We start from the raw sequence: 22,625 nt of genomic DNA, 5'->3' as shown, positions 1-22,625 counted from the left end.
TATATTTTTCTATTTTCCTTTCTATGTTTTCACCCAGCCCTGTGCCACAACAATATCAGTTTCTATTACTTTTTATCATTATTTTGAGTTATATGTGGGCTCTTGGAGGCAGAATAATTGCAGAGCCATTCCACGTGTCTCTGCCATGCCAAGCACTCCAGTGTGGTTCCCATGGAGATCAAGAAGATCCAGGTCTGCAGATAACTCAGGGCGGTCCTGCACCCTGGAGTCGTTTATTCAGTGCAAAGTTCTTTTAAAAGATGTTTGGCAATACTCCTCACTTATGTGTCTGTTTTACTGTTATTCTTGTGTCCACCTGTTTTCTATCCACTCACACTTTCACTGTAGACTCTTGAGTTCACTCACTTCTCTGGGTACCTTCCCTTTCTAACCAAAATCAAAATTTACCTACGCTCTCTTTAAGTTTTTCTTAGTAGTAATTGTTTGTAGATTTCTCTAATTAATGTTAAAATTCCTTAATGACAGGGGGCATGCTTTATATATTCTTCAATATGCTGGTTATCTGACAGTGTGCTTTTTAAATAGTAAATGTGAAACAACTAAAGGAAATGGTGTAATGTAGTGAGTTCAAGGACTTGCCAGAGATTAATTTAAAATATGATTCTAAGTACCCAAGAGTTAGTAATCTTGCTGAATTTCTGTTACTGAAATATTTAACAAATAAGTCCAAGTGTTTTATATTTGGGGTCAGATATAATGCAGTATTCTTAACATTGTACCACACAGGATATTATCTTTTTCTTTACATAAATGATTAATCTTAACTGCCCTCTTGGTTAGGATAATTATCTTTGAATGAAAATTTCATACTCAAGGGTAAAATTTTCTATGAGAAAACATATTCTTTCTTGGGCACCTGTGTTGTTTTCTTCCTTATCTCTTTTTCCTTAGGTTCTGTCAAATAGGAAAGGCAGAAGTTGTCTAGAAAAACTCATCATTAAAGCTTCATAGGAGCAGAGATTTTCTTTTAATTCACTGCTGTTTCCCCTTGTTTAGAATATAATAGATGATGAATTAATTTATTTATAACATAGAATATTATTGGGTATTTAAAATAAATTTAGATGAACTCAAGAAAAATCAAGTATCTATGACCACCTGTAAGCTGGATTTAAATTGAGGACTTTAATTTTGCTATATTTAAAGAAAGTAGGATGTAATTCCAAGTAAGAATCTGGGATGCAAAATGAAAACAAAATAACCTAGTTGTTTAAGAAATGGCATTAAATGAGATTCTTCATGCTGAATACCCAGTTTATCCTTGCATTATCAGCTGTGCACTGCCTGCGCCAGAAAAATATTTAACATTTTTAAATTAAAATATCCAAGTTTATTAAATCATTAGAGGCCTGGTGCACAAAATTCATGCATAGGGGGTGTCCCTCAGCCCAGCCTGCACCCTCTCCAATCTGGCACCCCTCCAGGAATGTCTGACTGCCTGTTTACACCCGATCCTACTCAGATCGGGCCTAAGCGGGCAATCAGACATCCCTCTCACAATCCAGGACTGCTGGCTCCCAGCTGCTCCCCTGTCTGCCTTCCTGATTGCCCCTAACCGCTTCTGCCTGCCAGTCTGATCACCGCCTAACCATTCCTCTCCCAGTCTGTTTTCCCCTAACTGCCCTCCCCTACAGGCTTGGTCACCCTTAACGGCCCTCCCCTGCAGACCTGGTCCCTCCCAACTGTTCTCACCTGCAGTCCTGGGTCTCCCCCCAACTGCCCTTTCCTGCAAGCCCAGTCACGCCCAATTTCCCTCCTCTGTAGTCTGGTCACCCCCAATTGTCCTCCCTTCCAGGCCTGGTTCCTCCCAACTGTCCTCCCCTGCTGGCCTGATTGCCCACAATCTCCCTCCCCTGCTGGGCATCTTGTGGCGTCCATCTTGTGTCCACATGCGGGCAGTTATCTTTGACCACACGGGGGCAGCCATCTTGTGGGTTGGAGTGATGGTCAATTTCCATATTATCTTTTTATTACATAGAATTATATAGGATAGAGGCCTGGTGCATAGGTAGGGACTGGCTGGTTTGTCCTAAAGGTTGTCCCAGATCAGGGTAGGGTTCCCTTGGGGCATGTTGCAGCCTAGGCAAGGGGCCTGTGGTGGATTACAGGCTGGCCAGGTCCCCAGAGACCCAAGTGGAGGCCCTGGTATCTGGGATTTATTTATCTTCTAGAAGTGAAACTTTGTAGCCTGGAGTGGAGGCCTGGGCCCTCTAGGGCAGATGGAAAGCTTGGCTTCCTCTATTGCCAGGGGCCACCAAAGCCTCCTGCTCTCTCAGTGGCTGCAGCCTTCTTGGTTTGGTTAATTTTCATACTTGCTCCTGATTGGCTGGTAGTTGTGGCTTGTTGGTATAGGGGAGGTACAGCCAATTTGCATATTACTCTTTTATTAGATAGGATAGGTTAAACAAGGTGTAACTTTGATGTGTTAAAACATGTCTTCCAGTTATAAGCACATTTATGATGATGCATTATGATTAATTTTTTTCCTGCTTTTCAGAATATTTCAGGTTTTCAAACTGAAGCCAAGCTTGTTGGACTGGAGCCAGTCAGCACCTACTCTATCAGCATCTCTGCCTTTACCAAAGTGGGAAATGGCAATCAATTTAGTAATGTACTAAAATTCACAACCCAAGAATCAGGTTAGACACAGCGTCTTAAATCAGCTAAGATGTTTTTAACCCTTTTCCCTTCCCTTTTTCAGTTTCTGTGATAAAGTATTATTTAATAGTTCACTCAAAGGGAAGTTGAATTTTAATTCTTTAAAGCTAGGCTGGATCTTGTTTGCTATCAAATACATGTGTTTATATGCATATACTCACACTTTTGTTTTCTTTTTGGAAATTGTAATGAAAGACTAGTTTAGGAGCAAATTAGAATCTATATATCTGTGAAAATTACTTACTTCCTAAGACCACACAACATTCTGTACCCTGATTGGTAAAATAATAGAACATTTTCAACTTTAAGAGTTATAATATCTGCTGATTAGTTCATAGTTTTTAGTGTCAATCAGTGAAATAGATGTTCACAAAACTCAGTTTTGTACATTAACTTTAAGCAAGTTATCAAGTGCCTCTTGTTAACATGTTTTATGAAAATATTGTGATATGTTTTTTAAAAGAAAGAAGTAAAAGATGTGAAATTGTTTTTTTCTTTAACTTTAAATTTCACTCATTTTATAAGTATTCTCCTGTAGTTCTGATGCCCATATCTTCGAGAGGAAGACAAACAGGTTTGGGTCAGTGGAGATAACCGTAAACAAGTCAAATTTACTTGACTATTATTTCAATAACTATGATTTACATAATGACAGCTAGTGTTCCTTTCACTACTTTTTGCAATCTATGAACTAACTGTAATCTAGCTTTCCTTATAGCATCCTCTTTTTTACTGTAATAGGATAAGCTATGCTGACGTTAGAGGTCACCAGGTGATTCAGCATTTCCATGGGAAGTAACCAGTCTCTCCAGTCTGCAGTCTCTGTCGTGGGCTGGGTTTTTATGGCTCTTTAACCAGGTCTACCATAAATAGAGCACTTCTGAAAATGGGGTTACTTCCAAGTGAATTCAGGGAAGTTATAGGGAAATGTGGACATAATTATAAACTAAGACTGATTTTAAATCTTCCCTTCAATGATTTTTATAAAGGTACTACAGAATCAGGTCTTCCCAATTCTTCCAAGGAGGCCATCTTAATATAAAAGCACCTCCCTTCCCCCCGCCTACATTGCTTACATGTTTGCTGGTACTGTTAGACCCAAAGGTGCCATATTAGGGAGGCACCTTATATCTTTGTTTTGCACAAAAAAGTTGTCATAATAAAGTATTTCTAAGACTTCTCCTTCCCAATTAAGAAATAAAGGAGCAGGTTTCAGTCACTGCCTGAACTTGAAACTATGCAGTAGCCTCTGACTATGCAGTTTTGAGGATGTGATTGTGGCTTTGACCTAGGAAAATATTAAGGGAATGCTTTAGTATTGTAAGGATTAACATGATAACAGAGAAATAGGCCAACTGCCATTTAATTCAGCTAAAAAGGGGTCACATATAATACTTTCAACAATAAAGATTTTTAAAAAGGGAACTTTTGGAGAACAAATTGAAAGACTGATATGTTAAATTTTTATTTTATGTCTACTGGATATGATTTTATATAGCAATCACATAATTAAATTATTTATCTGCTACATGTGTATAAATATTAACTTTATCTCTTAAGTTCCAGATGTTGTACAGAACGTACAGTGTGTGGCAACTAGCTGGCAATCCGCGTTAGTGAGGTGGGACCCACCCCAAAAGGCAAATGGAGTGATTACATATTATATGATAACAGTTGAAAGGAATTCTACAAAAATCTCTCCCCAAGATCACATGTATATGTTCATGAAACTTCTTGCCAATACTTCATATGTCTTTAAAATAAGAGCTTCAACCTCAGCTGGTGAAGGCGATGAAAGTACTTGCAATATCAGCACGCTACCTGAAACAGGTAACTAATCTGAAACAGGTAATTTACCTGGAAGAGATAACTAATCTGAAACAGGTAACTATTCATAGATAATGTCTTATGTTTGTCAATATCATTGTAATTTTTATAACACGTTTATCTAAAGATATAAAAGAAATATTGAAAAGTGCAAAACATACTTTTTTTTTATCACGTATGTTACCAGGTGTGTTGTATATTGACTCCTCTTTACAACACTGGGAGATCAAAACAGGAAAAAAGAGAAAATCTGTTTTACTGTGTTTCCACAAATATCTGTTTCTTATTATCCAAACTCCAAACTTACTGAATTATGTTTTATTATAATTTAAAATAGGGAATGAATTTGAAAACTTTTGTATTTCTTTCTTAATTTATTTTATGGAATTCTAGCTGTTTCTCTGAATTCCATGGCTGCAGTGTCAGACTCACTTTCATATGTTTCCTTCCCTATATGCCAGGCTTTATTCTTTATATTGTTTGACTAAAAATATCCAGGTCACTAGGGCCTGGTCTTCAAAGAAAGCTCTCGTTCTTTCTAACAGTGGTCCATAGTATGTCATGATCTCCTTCATCCTCCAAGTTCTCCAACATGGAGCAGACTCATAAAGATGAAAACCTGGTTTCTTATTGGTAGCACTACTTCCTTGGTGGTTTTCCCTGGTGGAGACTGCGGGTATTGGCATAATTATTTACCTTTGACACATCCAGGTCCTTCATTTTGGAAACATCTGTTAACCCTTTCTCTCCTCCCTCCCTCCCTCCCTTCCTCCCTCCCTCCCTCCTTCCCTCCCTCCCTCCTCTCTTTCTCTCTTTCTCTCTTTCTCTCTCTCTCTCTCTCTCTCTCTCTCTCTCTCTCTCTCTCTCTCTCTCTCTCTCTCTCTCTCTCTTTGTTTTCCCTGTTCAGCTACAACGGATGCATTTCAACACATTTTTCTTAATCCTTAGATCTCAAACCATGTAATTGGAACTCATCTTCAAGGAGATTCCCAAATCTGAGAGGATCCCCCTGTTTGTTTTAATTAGATCCTGGCTGATGAGTAATGCTAGAAAAAAATAGAAATAGTTCTACCTTGTTCAGCTATAAACTCACCTTCTTGAAGTCTCCCAGAGACTTCACAGTCTTCTCTGCATCCCTTGTGTACACTCCATCAGTTTTCCATAGGAAATTTCTACTCCCGTTCTGACTGTGTTCTACTCACACCATCATCCATATTTGATATTATCACTCATTTTACTGGAAATATCAAAGATACTTATTTGCTCTCCTTCAAGTTTTACCCATATCTTCATTTATACTCTCCAGATATTCTCTCAGCAATGTCATTGCCTTCTTCTTTTCAAGAATCTAGGTGCTCAATTTTGTTTCAATTTCATGTCTCTCCTAGAACATTATTTAATCAATTTAGTCTCTTCTGCTTTTTCTCCCTTCTCTCTTGTGCATGCCTGCACACCTCCTCTCTCTCTCTCCCTTTCTGCCTTCTCTCTTCCCTTCCCTTCCCTCCCCTCCCCTCCCCTCCCCTCCCCTCTTCTCTCCTCTTCTTTCTCTCTCTCTCTCTCTCTCTCTCTCTCTCTCTCTCTCTCTCTCTCTCTCTCTCTCTCTTTCTCTTTCTCTGTTTCTCTTACACACACACACACACACACACACACACACACACACACACATATAGTTAGAAAATTTCAACTAAGGACTAGGTTGATATATCATCACCAAACATATTCAAAATAGAATTTATGTTCGACGAATTCTTCTCTTTCTCAGTTTTCTATGCCTGTTATTTATAATAATTTGGACACCATACCTCATATTTTTATGTGATTTTTTTCCTCTCCTATATCTTCTATATAAAATCTGATCTCATCACTTCAATCTCTGCCATAGTTATGCAACTTCTCCCCTCTTCAACTTGACTGTTCCAATCTTATAATAGACATCTGCTCTTCCTGTGTTAATACTCTACAGTGGCCTTATCACCCATATTCATCTAGACTGCCATCAGTCTCATTTTTCTACCCACTTACTTTGATTAAATTGGCTCCAATATGCAATTTTGAGGAATTATGTGTTGACAGTTGAAGTTTATTATCTGAAGGAGAGAAATTAAATATGTCGATTTGGTTATCTGAAGTATAGTGGTAGGTGATAATGAAAACATGTGTAGGAGATGTCCCAGAACACTCCCAATGTTTTATTTATTCCCAGAATTCACCACCAGTTAGAATCTGGCTTCTGTCTAGTTTTCCATCCTTATGTCCCTCTATTGCATCTCTTCATAAAGCTGATGCCTCTAGCCAAACTTTATGGACTAAACATTGCTTATATTCTCTTCTTTAAACATGCTCAACACTTTTTACCATCAGATTGCTTTGCTTTCTTATATTGTCCTTCTCCCCTTCTATGTCACAAAAATTATATTAATTCTTAAAAGTCCATCTTAGATGTGTTTTCTAAGTCTTCAGTTATATGTGAAGCTTTAAGGCTACATATTTCTGGACTTCACCTCAGACTTGCTAAATAATAGCCTCAAAAGATAAAATCCAAGAATCTGTAATTTTAAGCATCTCTCCAGGTGAGCTGATGTTCTGCACATTTTGGGAACTACTGGAGCAGATTACCAAGGAACTTGATGGCAGGTGATATGTAGCAGTGAGAACAGGCAAACAGTGTCAGAGAAGTCCAGAAACGGGTGACAGGTGTTTCCCCGTGGGTGGGAGGCACATCATTGCTATGCACAGCCCGGGAAAAGAAAATATGTTCCAATCCAGGTAGGTGGTCTGCATCGGGGTGGTCTAGCACCAGGTAAAATAGTCTTGATCATTGGACAGGGGCTGAGTTTTAGAAAATGGTGAAAAAATAGTATTTCTGAGATAAATGAGAAACTCAGGACTCCAACAACAAAGTAGATGACTCATTATTACTGAATCCACTGGAACACAAGGTGACAGCTTAGTCACAGTAATGAAACAGAAGTTCAGTTAGTAAAACTGATACACATAAGCAAATTGCAATATGAACTTGACGTAAAGATGTCTGACCTTAAGATTCAGGTCTTTTCAAAAATAATTTTAATTAAAGATTTGAATTGAATCTTAACTCAGGATTAAAAGGCATCAGGATTGGAGGTTGCAGGAATTCTTAAATTAATTAGGCAAATATTAGACACATTGTACAATGTACTATGTTGTTCCTTGCTACCAAAGACATATGGCTCTCAGAGTTTAGACTTCTGATGCCCTGCAACAGAATATACATCTCTGAGGGCCTACTCCATACCTAAGAAATCAGAATTTGGAAATTAAGATTTACGGATCTTCATTTAAGCAAGATATGTGGGTAAAACAGTGCTGAAGTTTGAGAACCGCTCTATTTCACTGTTACTCTGTATCTGGAGACTATGTCTTCTTTGTCTTCATTTTACTCACAGCTCCTGAGAGCTTTGGGCATTATAAGGCACTCATGTTTGTAGTAGAAAGAAATTATTTTTCATATGAAATTCATAATTTTTCATAAGGTTTTTACTCTAGAGCAATATATTATTTCCAAATAACCATAAGGCAAAATTGCATTTTCTCTCAAGCAAATACAATATCTATTTTTTAATTAAGAAGAGTCATTCATATGAAACAAAAATTAATTGCTGCTTCAAAATATATTTATTTTTCCATCTTTAAAATGAGGATTTTGGTCTAGTTTGTAATTATAATTATTAGGGAAATAATTTGCTTTTATCTGGATTCATGTGAATTGTTTGTTAATGAGAGAGATGTTAGTAAAACTGGAGATTCATTGTTCAGAATGGAAACAGTTTTATAGCTGTTACAAACTTGTAATTTATGGTGGTCTAAGATTAGTCACAGTGTATAGTCAGCTCTGAGTCACCGGCTCTGTGCTTATTTTTGACATAAAGTAAAGTCAAATTTGACTCACTCTCTCACTGCCTACTGTTTGACCTTAGCATTCCTTTCAGGGATTTTTGGGCATATCTGAGCACGGTATAAACTTGCTCATATCTGAGCACAGTTATACATGCATCATGACCATTGAATTTATGAGGAGATTAGCATTTGGGGTCTAAACTGGTTCCATTGTCACAGTCAAACATATTGGAATAGGGCAGGTATAAATGAAGGCCCCTAAACTTAGTACTTTTAACCGAATTTTATGTCACAAAATATCAGATGTACCAATAAAAATATTATAGCAAGTACATGTGTCTATAAGACTTAACTTTTAGAATCTCAAATTAGTCCAAAATGCATTTACTGATCCATATCATGTTCCAATCTTAGTAAATGTCATGATTTAATACTGAGTTTTAAAAACTTTTTTTTCCTGGAAGGCAATTTTAGAGTTGGATTTATTCAAAATGCTTCCAAGTTCAGTAATTTAGAGAAAAATAAGTATTATCATTCAGATGCCCAAAATTTAATTGAGGTTAAGAGTATTCTTTTCTGTGTTGATTTATTAGCTTTTTGTCCAATAGAAGATATCAGGTATCTGTAGGGACCCACTGGAAATCTATTGAGCTTGCAGTTATATTAATGATACACTGTATAAAAAAAAAAGAAAAAGCTCATATAGCCAATTGTTATCCTTCAAAAAGTATATTTGTTCTGTACTTAATTTGGAGTCCTCTTTTGTGGATTTTTCGGAGCAATGCAGAGTCTACTGGAAAAACTGTAATTATAACTAAATCTGATCTCCATTTACAAGATTTTAAAAATATTTATGTCATTTATAAGAATTCATACCATTCTTAAGTACTCTTTAATAGATTGCATGTAGGTGGTAAAAGTGCCTCTCAGAGGATTGCAAATCATTATACTAATTCAAAAGTTCACTTTTTCCTTTGTCTGCCTCCCCCTGACTTGTTCTTCTTACCTATTTCCTTGGTTGAAATGAGAAGTCAAACATGGAGGAAAATTGCATGATCCTGTTTGTTCTTAAGCAAATGAATTGACACATTCTACTTACCAGTCGGTAATTGCTAAAAGCACAAAAGCCATTAGAGTGCCTGTCACAGATCAGAGAGAAACAGCTATTAGCATTGCTACTCTAATTGAAATTCAAAGGTTTTACAAAGTATATTTCATACAGACTTAATTTTTAAACATAATACTTTTCTTAAGAATGAACATCAGATGAGAAGTATTATCCCCTTTTATTTTATCATTTTTCCATTACCATTATATACTCTTTTCCATCTCCACTTCCCCTTCTCCTCATAGTCACTATACTATTATCCATGCCTCTGAGTTCTTTCTTTTTTTCTGTTTTGCTAATCTCATCATTCCACCCCCCTACCACCAGAGCTATCTGCTTTCTATCTATGAGTTTGTCTCTATTTTGCTTGTTAGTTCACTTTGTTCATTAGATTCCACATGTGAGTGAAATCATATGGTACTTGTCTTTCTCTGACTGGTTTATTTCATTTAGCATAATGTTCTCCAGGTCCATTCATGCAGTCCCAAAGGGCATAATTTTCTTCCTTTTTCTGGCTGCATAGTATCCTTTGGTGTAAATATGCTATAGTTGTTTTATCCACTCATCTACTGATCAATACTTGGGCTACTTCAAAATCTTGGCTAGCCTAATATATAAAAAGCCAGGGACCGTCATGACCAAAACAACTGGATGGACAACTGAACAGCAGGCTGCATCATGGGGTGACCAGGCTGGCAGGGGGGGACAGTTATAAGTGACCAGGCCGGTGAGGGGGGTGGGCAGTTAGGGGCAATCAGGCTGGCAAGGGGGGCAGTTAGAGGTAATCAGGCAGGTGAGCAGTTAGGAGCCAGTGGTCCCAGATTGTGAGAGGGATGTCTGGGATCGGGCCTACACTGGCAGTTGGACAACCCCCAATGGGTCCCAGATTGAAGAGGGTGCAAGCGGGGCTGAGGGGACCTCCCCCATGCATGAATTTCATGCACCAGGCTTTTAGTTGTAAGTAATGCCACAATGAACATAGGGGTGCATATATTCTTTTGAATGAGTATTTTGGGTTTCTTTGGATAAATTCCCAGAAGTGGAGGTGCTCAGTCATAAAGCATTTCCATTTTAAATATTTTGAGGTAACTCCATACTGCTACACCAATCTGCATTCCCAATCTGCATTCCCAGTACACAAGGGTTCCCTTTTATCCACATCCTTGCCAGCATTTGTTGTTTATGGACTTATTGATGGTAACCATTCTGACAGGTGTGAGGAGATATTTCATTGGGGTTTTAATTTGCATTTCTCTGAGGATTAGTGAGGTTGAGCATCTTTTCATATGTCTATTGGCCATCTGTATGTCCTCTTTGGAGAAGTATCTTTTACACTTGTAGTGTGGTGGACATTTGCCAATATGTACTCACTGCTTATTATGTGCAGTGAGTCTTGAATGTCACTGGTGATCTCTGAGCTACATGACCAAACAACTCCACCTTTATTACAAAGACATGTACAATAAATATAAAGCAGTAAAATACAAAATTATATAAATATATTAGTTGTATAGATTAGAGATCTAATCAAATGGGAATTCAGGAGTAACAGATTTTATTGAAGAAAGTAAAGAAGTGAAATAAGAACTGGATGTTGCTCTTTGGTAGCTTCCAAATTGCTTTATAGTAAAAACTTAGACTTAGCAACTTAATTGGAAGATAATGATATGTTATTGATCCTTGAATTTCATAGGCAGTTATGCATCATGTTTAGATCATCTGATATAGATTAATAAAATAGCCATGTGTTCTAATTTTTTTTTTTGTTCTTTAACATGCTGTGAGAAAATGTCAACTATGCATCTCAAAAAAACATTCTTATTTTTATTTGAGGTCTTTTAGATGGTGGAGTTAGGGAGATCTGAAGATTATGAGTATGCTAATGCACTCATAGTGAACCACCCTGTAGTACCATCATTATTGATGAAAACAGTGAAATTAATAGATAGAGGAGAGTAAATAGGAATCCCAAGATACAAAAGAGGCAACACTAGAATAAAGGAATGTAATACAAGGGTTGGGCTGAATTGGAATTCTGACTATAGTAGAGGGCATTGTATTGGATAGAATGTAAGAAGGGAGGCAGGACTTACTCTGGTCTTAGTTTTATATAACTGCGGCAGAAGTTTGAATATAATATCATAGAAAATTGGACTTTCTACTAAATTTAGAGTAAGAAATAATATAAGTAACTCAAAAATTAGGGATTCTTTTTTACCATTTTTCTCAAACACTGTAGTAACCTCTTTAGATGGAAAATGATTTGTTCATTTCATATTTACTGAGCCTTTCAAGTCACAAAAATTAAATTACACAGTCATTTCAGTGGCCCATAAAACTCTTTACAACTCAACATTTTCTTTGCTACTTAAATGTACGTCTTCTTCTTCATCTTTTGAAATTTATCCTCACATGCCACATCTTCAAAAAGGATCTGACTTACTTATGATTGAACTTCCTTCTAGCTAGAAGTTTCTATCCCTTTTCCAGCTCTGTTTTTCTGTACACATGCCATGTGTGTGGATCTGCACTCATTACAGTGCATGCTCATGAGGATAGAACTTCTTCTTTGTGTAGTTCACTCTTATTCCCAGTACCTATAAAAGTGTTTGGCATACAGTGGTGCTCAATAAATATTTTATGAATCAATCAATGAATACACAGGCCTCGAAGAGTGATCAGTACAATATGTATACTTCGGGTACCTTAAGTAGAAACTTTCAACTACAAAATGATTTTTATATAATTATGTGATAAAATATCTAAGAAAGACATGCCTTATGGGGTACTTTTTTAACTGAATGTTTTGTTTTGAGATAGTTGTAGATTCACATGCAGTTATAAGAAACAATACAGAGAAATCCTGTGTTCTCTTTATCCAGTTTCTTTCAATATTAATATCTTGCAAAGCTATAGTACAATATCACAAACACAATTTTTATATAGATGCAATCAAAATAGAAGATAGACTTATGAGAATAATCCTTCATGTTGCCTTTTTATGAAAACACATAATTAATTCATGCCCACTCTCCTAGCAATTCCCCTTATTTTAACTCTCTGACAACCAGTGATTTGTTCTCCACTTTCCATAATTTTGTCATTTCAAAAATGTTATATAAAAATAGTAATAAGCTGAAACTGGTTTGGCTCAGTGGATAGAGCATCGGTCTGCGGACTGAAAGGTCCCAGGTTTGATTCTGGTCAAGGGCATGTACCTTGTTTGCGGGCACATCCCCAGTAGGGGGTGTGCAAGAGGCAGCTGATCAATGATTCTCTCATTGATGTTTCATACTATCCCTCTCCCTTCCTCTCTGTAAAAAATTAATAAAATATATTTTAAAAAATAAAATAAAAATAGTAATAAAATGTAAAGTACATCATAAGGGATATAGTCAATAATATTATAATAACAATGTATGGAGCCAGGTGGGTATGTGAATATTGGAGGGACACTCTGTATAGTATATGATTGTCTAACCACTATGCTGTGCACCTGATACAAAATAATATTGAATGTAAACCGTTATTGAAAAACAAAATTAAAATTAAAAATAAAATAATAAAATGTACTTTAGACACAGTGAAGAGGATTTGAGAGAAATTAGGATTTTATATTTTTGTATTGCTGGATACTTTTTAGAGTAAATTACTATGGTTTCCCAATAAAAAATAATTAACAATTGGTAGATTTTAGCAGTTACACACAAGGCTGTGAGGAAGAGATTCCCTGCCAACCAGATATTTCAATTCTCTCAAATTTCAGTTTTCCCACATACTATCCTTGAAATAGGGATAATAGTACTTTCCTTATATGGGTCTCATAAGGTTTTATTTTTTTCTCCTGCTTTAAGTACCCGCCAATTAAAAAAAGTAATTTAATGTAAATACTTTTTGCATTGATTTACATGCTCATGTGATTTTCTCCTCTAATTTGTTAACATCATGGATTATAGTGATTGATTTTTAATATTAAACAACCTTTGTCTCTGGAATCAACCACACTTAATCACGTGGTGTGCTTGTTTTTATATATTACTGATTTCTATTTGCTAATATTTTGTCCAGGGTTTTTATATCTGTATTTATGCAGAATATTAGTTTGCAGTTCTGTGGGTTTATTTTTCACTATCTTTGTCTAGTTTGGATAAAGTAACACTAGCTTTATAATATGATTCTCTTCTAATTTCTGGAAGAGATTGTGCATGATTGGTGTTAATTCTTCTTCTTTCAACATTTGGTAGAGTTTTCCAGTGACACTGTCAGGCCAGGGGATCTCTATTTTGTGGAGTTTTAAAATTCTATTTAAGTGTTCTCAGGAGACAAAATTGAAGCTGAAATGTGATGTTAAAGCAGTTGCAAAAAGTGATACTTCTAAATGATCCATTTGTTAAAAAGGAAGTCTCAAGGGAAATACAGTAAACTAAAATGTATTTAATTGATATGAAATGAAAGTACAATAAATAAAAATGTATGAAATATAGTTACCAGATTAAATAAAGGAAAACTATAGCACTCAATGCATAAATTAGAAAAGAAGAAATACCTAAGATCAATAATTTGTTTTCTCAATCGTCCACTAGAGTCTAGAAAAAGAAAAGGAAGATAAGTCCAAAACAAGCTGAAGGAACAGAATAATAAAAATAAATAGAGAAACAAATGAAATTGAAAACAGAAAACAATAAGAAAAATCAGTGAAATAAAGAGCTGGTTGTTGAAATAAATAAAATTGACAAACCTCTAGCAAGCCTGGCTAAAAAGAGAGAGAGTGAAAGAGAGAGAGAAGACATAAATTATCAATAGTTAGGGATAAAACCACCACAGACATCAAAAAAATAATAAGGGTATAATGCCAACAACTTACATACATGAATTTTATTCCTTGGATGAAAGGAACTCAAATCTCAAAAAGCATACCTACCTCAGCTTACCTAACATGAAACAGATAATTTGATTTTTTTTTTTTTTTTTTTTTTAATATATATTTTATTGATTTTGTACAGAGAGGAAGGGAGAGAGATAGAGAGTAGAAACATCGATGAGAGAGAGAGTCATCGATCAGCTGCCTCCTGCACACCCCCCACCGGGGATATACCCGCACCCAAGGTACATGCCATTGACCGGAATCGAACCCGGGACCCTTCAGTCCCAAAGCCGACGCTCTATCCATTGAGCCAAATCGGTCCTGGCGAAACAGATAATTTGAATGGCCCTGTAACTATTAAGGTCATTACCTTTGTAATGCTTTCCTTTGTTGCCACTCTGGTAGGGGAAGGGCGGTCACCTCTTCATTACTGTCATGTGGGGGTCGAAATCCCAGTTCCTCACTCGGCCTCCTGACATCCAGGGGAGGATGCTGGGTGGGCATGGGAGAGAGACTGCCCAGGAGGCCGCCTGACCCTGCTGCATTACTGCTCCCACATCATATCTGCTCCCAGGACGCAGTAATCTTAGCAGATATGATGTGGCAGCAGTAATGCTGCATTACTGCTCCCACATCATATCTGCTCCCAGGACGCAGTAATCTTAGCAGATATGATGTGGCAGCAGTGATGCTGCATTACTGCTCCCACATCATATCTGCTCCCAGGACGCAGTAATCTTAGCAGATATGATGTGGCAGCAGTAATGCTGCATTACTGCTCCCACATCATATCTGCTCCCAGGAGGCAGTAATCTTAGCAGATATGATGTGGCAGCAGTAATGCTGCATTACTGCTCCCACATCATATCTGCTCCCAGGAGGCAGTAATCTTAGCAGATATGATATGGCAGCAGTAATGCTGCATTACTGCTCCCACATCATATCTGCTCCCAGGAGGCAGTAATCTTAGCAGATATGATGTGGCAGCAGTAATGCTGCATTACTGCTCCCACATCATATCTGCTCCCAGGAGGCAGTAATCTTAGCAGATATGATGTGGCAGCAGTAATGCTGCATTACTGCTCCCACATCATATCTGCTCCCAGGAGGCAGTAATCTTAGCAGATATGATGTGGCAGCAGTAATGCTGCATTACTGCTCCCACATCATATCTGCTCCCAGGAGGCAGTAATCTTAGCAGATATGATGTGGCAGCAGTAATGCTGCATTACTGCTCCCACATCATATCTGCTCCCAGGAGGCAGTAATCTTAGCAGATATGATGTGGCAGCAGTAATGCTGCATTACTGCTCCCACATCATATCTGCTCCCAGGAGGCAGTAATCTTAGCAGATATGATGTGGCAGCAGTAATGCTGCATTACTGCTCCCACATCATATCTGCTCCCAGGAGGCAGTAATCTTAGCAGATATGATGTGGCAGCAGTAATGCTGCATTACTGCTCCCACATCATATCTGCTCCCAGGAGGCAGTAATCTTAGCAGATATGATGTGGCAGCAGTAATGCTGCATTACTGCTCCCACATCATATCTGCTCCCAGGAGGCAGTAATCTTAGCAGATATGATGTGGCAGCAGTAATGCTGCATTACTGCTCCCACATCATATCTGCTCCCAGGAGGCAGTAATCTTAGCAGATATGATGTGGCAGCAGTAATGCTGCATTACTGCTCCCACATCATATCTGCTCCCAGGAGGCAGTAATCTTAGCAGATATGATGTGGCAGCAGTAATGCTGCATTACTGCTCCCACATCATATCTGCTCCCAGGAGGCAGTAATCTTAGCAGATATGATGTGGCAGCAGTAATGCTGCATTACTGCTCCCACATCATATCTGCTCCCAGGAGGCAGTAATCTTAGCAGATATGATGTGGCAGCAGTAATGCTGCATTACTGCTCCCACATCATATCTGCTCCCAGGAGGCAGTAATCTTAGCAGATATGATGTGGCAGCAGTAATGCTGCATTACTGCTCCCACATCATATCTGCTCCCAGGAGGCAGTAATCTTAGCAGATATGATGTGGCAGCAGTAATGCTGCATTACTGCTCCCACATCATATCTGCTCCCAGGAGGCAGTAATCTTAGCAGATATGATGTGGCAGCAGTAATGCTGCATTACTGCTCCCACATCATATCTGCTCCCAGGAGGCAGTAATCTTAGCAGATATGATGTGGCAGCAGTAATGCTGCATTACTGCTCCCACATCATATCTGCTCCCAGGAGGCAGTAATCTTAGCAGATATGATGTGGCAGCAGTAATGCTGCATTACTGCTCCCACATCATATCTGCTCCCAGGAGGCAGTAATCTTAGCAGATATGATGTGGCAGCAGTAATGCTGCATTACTGCTCCCACATCATATCTGCTCCCAGGAGGCAGTAATCTTAGCAGATATGATGTGGCAGCAGTAATGCTGCATTACTGCTCCCACATCATATCTGCTCCCAGGAGGCAGTAATCTTAGCAGATATGATGTGGCAGCAGTAATGCTGCATTACTGCTCCCACATCATATCTGCTCCCAGGAGGCAGTAATCTTAGCAGATATGATGTGGCAGCAGTAATGCTGCATTACTGCTCCCACATCATATCTGCTCCCAGGAGGCAGTAATCTTAGCAGATATGATATGGCAGCAGTAATGCTGCATTACTGCTCCCACATCATATCTGCTCCCAGGAGGCAGTAATCTTAGCAGATATGATATGGCAGCAGTAATGCTGCATTACTGCTCCCACATCATATCTGCTCCCAGGATGCAGTAATCTTAGCAGATATGATATGGCAGCAGTAATGCTTCATTACTGCTCCCAGGATGCATCTACTCCATCTTCCTCAAAGCAGAAGTCCATTCATGGGCACATATTTCCTCTCTCTCTATAGAATCCTTTTTTATCCATATATTCAAGACCAAGTTATTTAATATATAACTATTATATGAGGTACTAATGGGAAGAATATTATGAAACAAGTTTATTTCTTGTGCTTTAAAAATTTATAAATATATAATTTTAGATCTTCATTAGATCTCTGTGATAATGTCATTCAGGCATTCATTTTACATACATGGGAAATGAAAAAAGAGGTTAAATCTGCTAATGTATTATTACTATTAGCAGAAATTTTACTAATCCAGAATTATTTCTACTATATTATAATGCCTCCCTTACCTTAGAAATGTAACAACTAATTTTAGTTTATTATAATTAGAGTAGTTTTATGCTATTATTTTACAATATCTAAATAGAATCATTATGAAGTGGGGGGAATTTGGGTCCATTATACAAATTTCCTCATAAAAGTATATGCTTACATTGTAATTATAATTACCCAAATATGTATTTAAAATTCAAGAAAACTGAATTTCTATTCTCAAATATGTGCTTAACCTTTACTATTAAAAACACTATTAGTTAACATGATAAGATCTGTAAAATACTGAAGCAAAATATATACTGGGAAAATTTTAAAGGTGCTGGACATCTCTCCCATTTTTTAGCCTGGATCAGTTCCAAAGGTGTAATGTCTAGCTATTATGAAATTGTCTTAGGTATCAAATTCTAAATTATAAATTTAAAATCCTTTTAAATATAATTCCTTTTGCAAGAAAAATGAATTTGAGTTACTCTGCATAATTCTTCTTGACCCCACTGATGCTCTAAAACCTTGCATTAAGTTGACTCTAGGCACTGATTCTTTTCTTCTTCCCAGCTCCAGATAAAGCCAGCTGTTCTTCCAGCAGCATTTTTATTAACTTATTTAGGAACTGGGGCATATCTTATTACACTATTTTCCATTCCTGTTGTATGCAGCTGTACCTGATACTTTTCATAACAGCCCTTACATATCAACCTCCTCTCCATTCACCCCATTTTTTCTTATTCTTTTTTACTTTCCTTTTAAAGTAAATTAAGCATGTGCATGTAAACCCATCTCTCCCTCCTTCTTTACCTCTCTCCCTCCCTCCCTTCCTCCCTTCTTTCCTTCCTTCCTTCTTTCCTGGTAATAATATTATTTGCATGCTTCAAGAATGTGAATGTTGTTTCTATGAGATTATAAACTTCAGGGGAAAATGTTTACTAATGGTATAAAAACTCTCAAATGTAGAATAAATGAATTTTAATGATAGCAAAATTTTATTAATACTAACTTAATTCAGTTTAAAAATCAGAACACTATGAATGTAAAAAAAAAAGGCTTTGACTATAAGGGAATGCACATTATTGTTAACCTCAAAACAATGAATTTTAAATATGTTTCATGGTCTACAAAAACAACTTTGGTAGAGGAACCTATTTTATAAATATAAAACATGCATAAATAGCAGCCACCATGTTATTAAAAACTTCCAAAATTCAAATAAAAAGTAATATTTCTTAATGTATTAATATCATCATTATAACTTGAATTTTCACGACCTAGTTATTTCCTGCAAACTTGAAAACAATCACTTACTCAGTGCCTGGATGCCTTATTATGAATAATTATTACTTTAAAACAAATTGCAATGTTAGAAAGATATTAAATATTATTCCAGATCGAACATAACAATGAAAACTATATCAATTAAATGATATATTAAAAATTAGTAGCCCCAAAAAAGTCTGTTATTAATTAAATTAGTTTGTTTTAAATAGGATTAAAAAAACATTATTTGTAATTTTTATATATAAATTTTCATTACTATTTGTTATGTATGAGAAGTCTAACATTTTAAAATGATAGACTTGAAATTTTTCATTTAAATTATTGTAGAGAAATGGCTAATTTTATATAAGACTTACTCCCTAAAATCTGGATAGAATGTTATTCTCAGAAGTACTAGGAAGAGCTCCACCTGCAGATTAAAGTTACAAAAGGTAGTTGAAAATAGTTGGCATGTTTGACTAACTCGTAAGGCTTTATTTCTAATACAGATATATGAGAAGTACATTATTATATCATTATTTTTTTCTATAAGCTAGAAAGTATTTTAAATTTATATATAAGTATATTTTTATGGGAAAGCTTTTTTACTTTTTTATGTTTTTCTTATTTCTTTTTATGTTTTTTAATTATGGGAAATTATTTTTTGTATAGTGAAATGAACAGAACTTAGTATATTATTCGGTGAATTTTTACAATGCATAAGCCTTCATAACCACCACTCAACAACATGTAGATCATTTCTGTCTCCCACAGAAACTTCCCTTGGCAACCACTGCCTTGATTTTAATCAATATAGATCAATATCAATTGTTCTTGAGCTATATGTGTTCTTTTCTTTCTTTTTCTTTTTTTAAATGGTTTATTTTATTTTATTACATTTATTCCGGTGACATTGGTTAATAGTGTCATATAGTTTTCAAGTGTACATTTCTTTGATATATGACCTGTGTATTGCATGTGTGTCCACCACCAAGTCAAATCATCTTCTGTCACTGTATATTTGAAACCTTTTATGTTCTATCTCCCCACCCCCTTCCCTCTAGTTTCAGTTTTATATCCCACGTATGAGTGAAATCATGATTCTTAGCTTTTTCTGAATGATTTATTTAGCTTAGCATAATATTCTCAGGGTCCATCCATGTGATTTATCCAAGGTCCATCCATGTTAAATTGTTTAAAATATTACAATTAGTAGAAAATATGTCTCCTTTTCCTCTAGTGACCTCCCCTGTCCTTCCTCTACCCCCTCTATCTCCTCTCCTCCCACGCATGCCCTCACCCTCCTAATGTCTGTGTCCATTGGTTATGTTTTTAAGGATGCATACAAGCCCTTTGGTTGATCTCTTACCCCTCAATAACCATCCCCTGCCTTCCCACTGAAGCTTGACAGTCTGTTTGATGCTTCTTTGTCTCTGTATCTATTTTTGTTCATTATTTTATGATGTTCATTATATTCCACAAATGAGTGAGATCCTGTGATGTTTATCATTCTCGGTTTTTTTTTGTTTTTGTTTGTTTTTTTAATCCGGGCCTCTAGTACATCAGTAATTACCCTAAGTGTAAATGGACTGAATTCACCAATAAAGGCACAGAGTAGCAGATTGAATAAACAAAACAAAACAAAAGAAAAAAACAAAAAAACTGTGGGGGCTGGGTGGGGGGTAAGGGGGGAGCAAGGACACATATGTAATACCTTAATCAATAAAGAAAAAACACACAACACATATGTAATACCTTAATCAATAAAGAAAAAACACACAACACATATGTAATACCCTAATCAATAAAGAAAAAACAACAACAATGTGCTGCCTTCAGGAGACACATCTAATTTTGAAAGGTTTATAAAAATTTGCCATGTCATAGGAAAGATGCTCTCTCTGTATTGTAACCTGAACAATACAATAAGAAAAATAAAGCAACCACTCTTGATAAGTTTCTGTTTTACAAATTAATCTGACTTTAATTCTTATTATTTCTAATGTTTTAAATTACAGTACAGTAAATAAATATTGGTTTTACTATTTTTATTTTTTATATATTTATAACTGATAGTAAAACATATTTAATATAGTGTCAAAATATTTTGAAGATCATGGAACAATCATAATATCCCCCATTGACTATGAAGATTGCTTTGCATAGATTCAGCTGTACAGTTTATGGTATCACACATTTAGTTCTGTTTCATTATTTCCACTTTCTCTGCTGAAATTGCCCATTTGCTTTCCAATTATAACTGTTTTTCATTGTCAAATAAAATACTTATAATAGCTTTTTAAAATTATTTTATTCTAATCTCTTATCCTATAATTTTCCTATTGAACACTTTTTCTTCTTGACTATTAGTCACATTTCTGCTACTAATAATTTCTCTATCTGCATAGTAAATTTTAAACCCATATTGAATATTATTAGCGATCCTTTTAAAAAATTCTGGATTTTGTTGGCTTCTTTTTGGAGAGTGTGGCGTTTATTCGGAAATATCATTAAATTCTTTTTCTTTTTTTTTATTCTCCCTCTCCCTCTTTGTCATTTTGAATCCCTGAGATATCCAAATTTTTTTTTCTTTCTTATAGAATTTTCCCCAAACATTAGATCCAGGACCTTTTGAGTATTTTAACTTATTAAGGTTTTTAGTTAGTTAGCTTTTTGTTTGTGCAAGCATTGTCCTTAAAAAGAGGAATGGTTTCAAGTAGGATTTGATTGCAGTCAGCATTGATGACACTTGTTCATCAATCAGCATTGGTCACCCTTTCTTCGTGGAATTTTTGCATGAATCCATGCATATATGCATTTATTTATTATTTTTAATTTATAAGTCTTTATTGTTCAGATTATTACAATTGTTTCTCCTTTTTTCCCCCCATAGCTCCCCTCCACCTGGTCCCCACCTCACCCTCTTCCCTAACCCCTCCCCTGCTGTCCTCATACATAGGTATATGATTTTTGTCCAGTCTCTTCCCGTACCCCCCATGCAGACACCCTTTTCCCCTGAGAATTATCAGTCCCCTCCAGTTTATGCCCCTGATTCTGTTATATTCACCAGTTTATTCTGCTCCTCAGATTTTTAATTCACTTGACTTTTAGATTCACTTGTTGATAGATATGTATTTGTTGTTCATAATTTTTATCTTTACTTTTTTCTTCTTTTTCCTCTTTTTAAATAACACCTTTTAGCATTTCATATAATACTGGTTTGGTGGTGATGTATTCCTTTAGCTTTTTCTGATCTGTGAGGCTCTTTATCTGCCTTTCAATTTTGAATGATAACTTTGCTGGGTAGAATAATCATGGTTGTAAGTTCTTGCTGTTCATCACTTTGAATATTTCTTGCCACTCCCGTCCAGCCTGCATAGTTTCTATTGACAAATCAGCTGATAAGCATATGGGTGCTTCCTTGTAGGTAACTAACTGTTTTTCTCTTGCTGCTTGTAAGATTCTCTCTTTGTCTTTTGCTCTTGGCATTTTAATTATGATGTGTCTTGGTGTGGTCCTCTTTGGATTCCTTTTGTTTGGGGTTCTGTGCACTTCCTGGACTTGTAAGTCTATTTTTTTCACCAGGTGGGGGAAGTTTTCTGTCATAATTTCTTCAAATAGGTTTCCAGTGTCTTGCTCTTTCTCTTCTGACACTCCCATAATTCTGATGTTGGTACCCTTGAAATTGTCCCAGAGGCTCCTTACACTATCTTCAACTTTCCGGATTCTCTTCTCTTTTTGCTTCTCCGGAGGAGTATCCTTTGCCTCTTTGTATTCCAAATCTTTGACTTGATTCTTGCATTCCTCTAGTCTTCTGTTGGGTCTCCGTATAAGTTTTTTA

The 22,625-nt window shown here is 36.4% G+C and overlaps 1 protein-coding gene across 1 annotated transcript in view; it reads left to right on the top strand.

Moving 5' to 3' along the window:
- PTPRQ (protein tyrosine phosphatase receptor type Q) overlaps positions 1-22,625 on the top strand; it is a gene marked incomplete at its 5' end in the record, with an annotated part of 199,117 nt that overhangs the window by 78,738 nt on the left and 97,754 nt on the right. The window contains 2 exons of the mRNA XM_084878250.1: positions 2,519-2,660; positions 4,240-4,509. Coding sequence (XP_084734376.1) covers positions 2,519-2,660; positions 4,240-4,509 — 412 coding nt within the window. The remainder of the gene's footprint in view (positions 1-2,518; positions 2,661-4,239; positions 4,510-22,625) is intronic.

The sequence above is a fragment of the Pipistrellus hanaki genome, assembly GCF_964339955.1.
Source record: "Pipistrellus hanaki genome assembly, chromosome: 3".
NCBI lineage: Eukaryota > Metazoa > Chordata > Mammalia > Chiroptera > Vespertilionidae > Pipistrellus > Pipistrellus hanaki.
The sequence above is the reverse complement of the archived record's forward strand: the minus strand, read 5'-3'. Positions and strand labels throughout refer to the sequence as shown.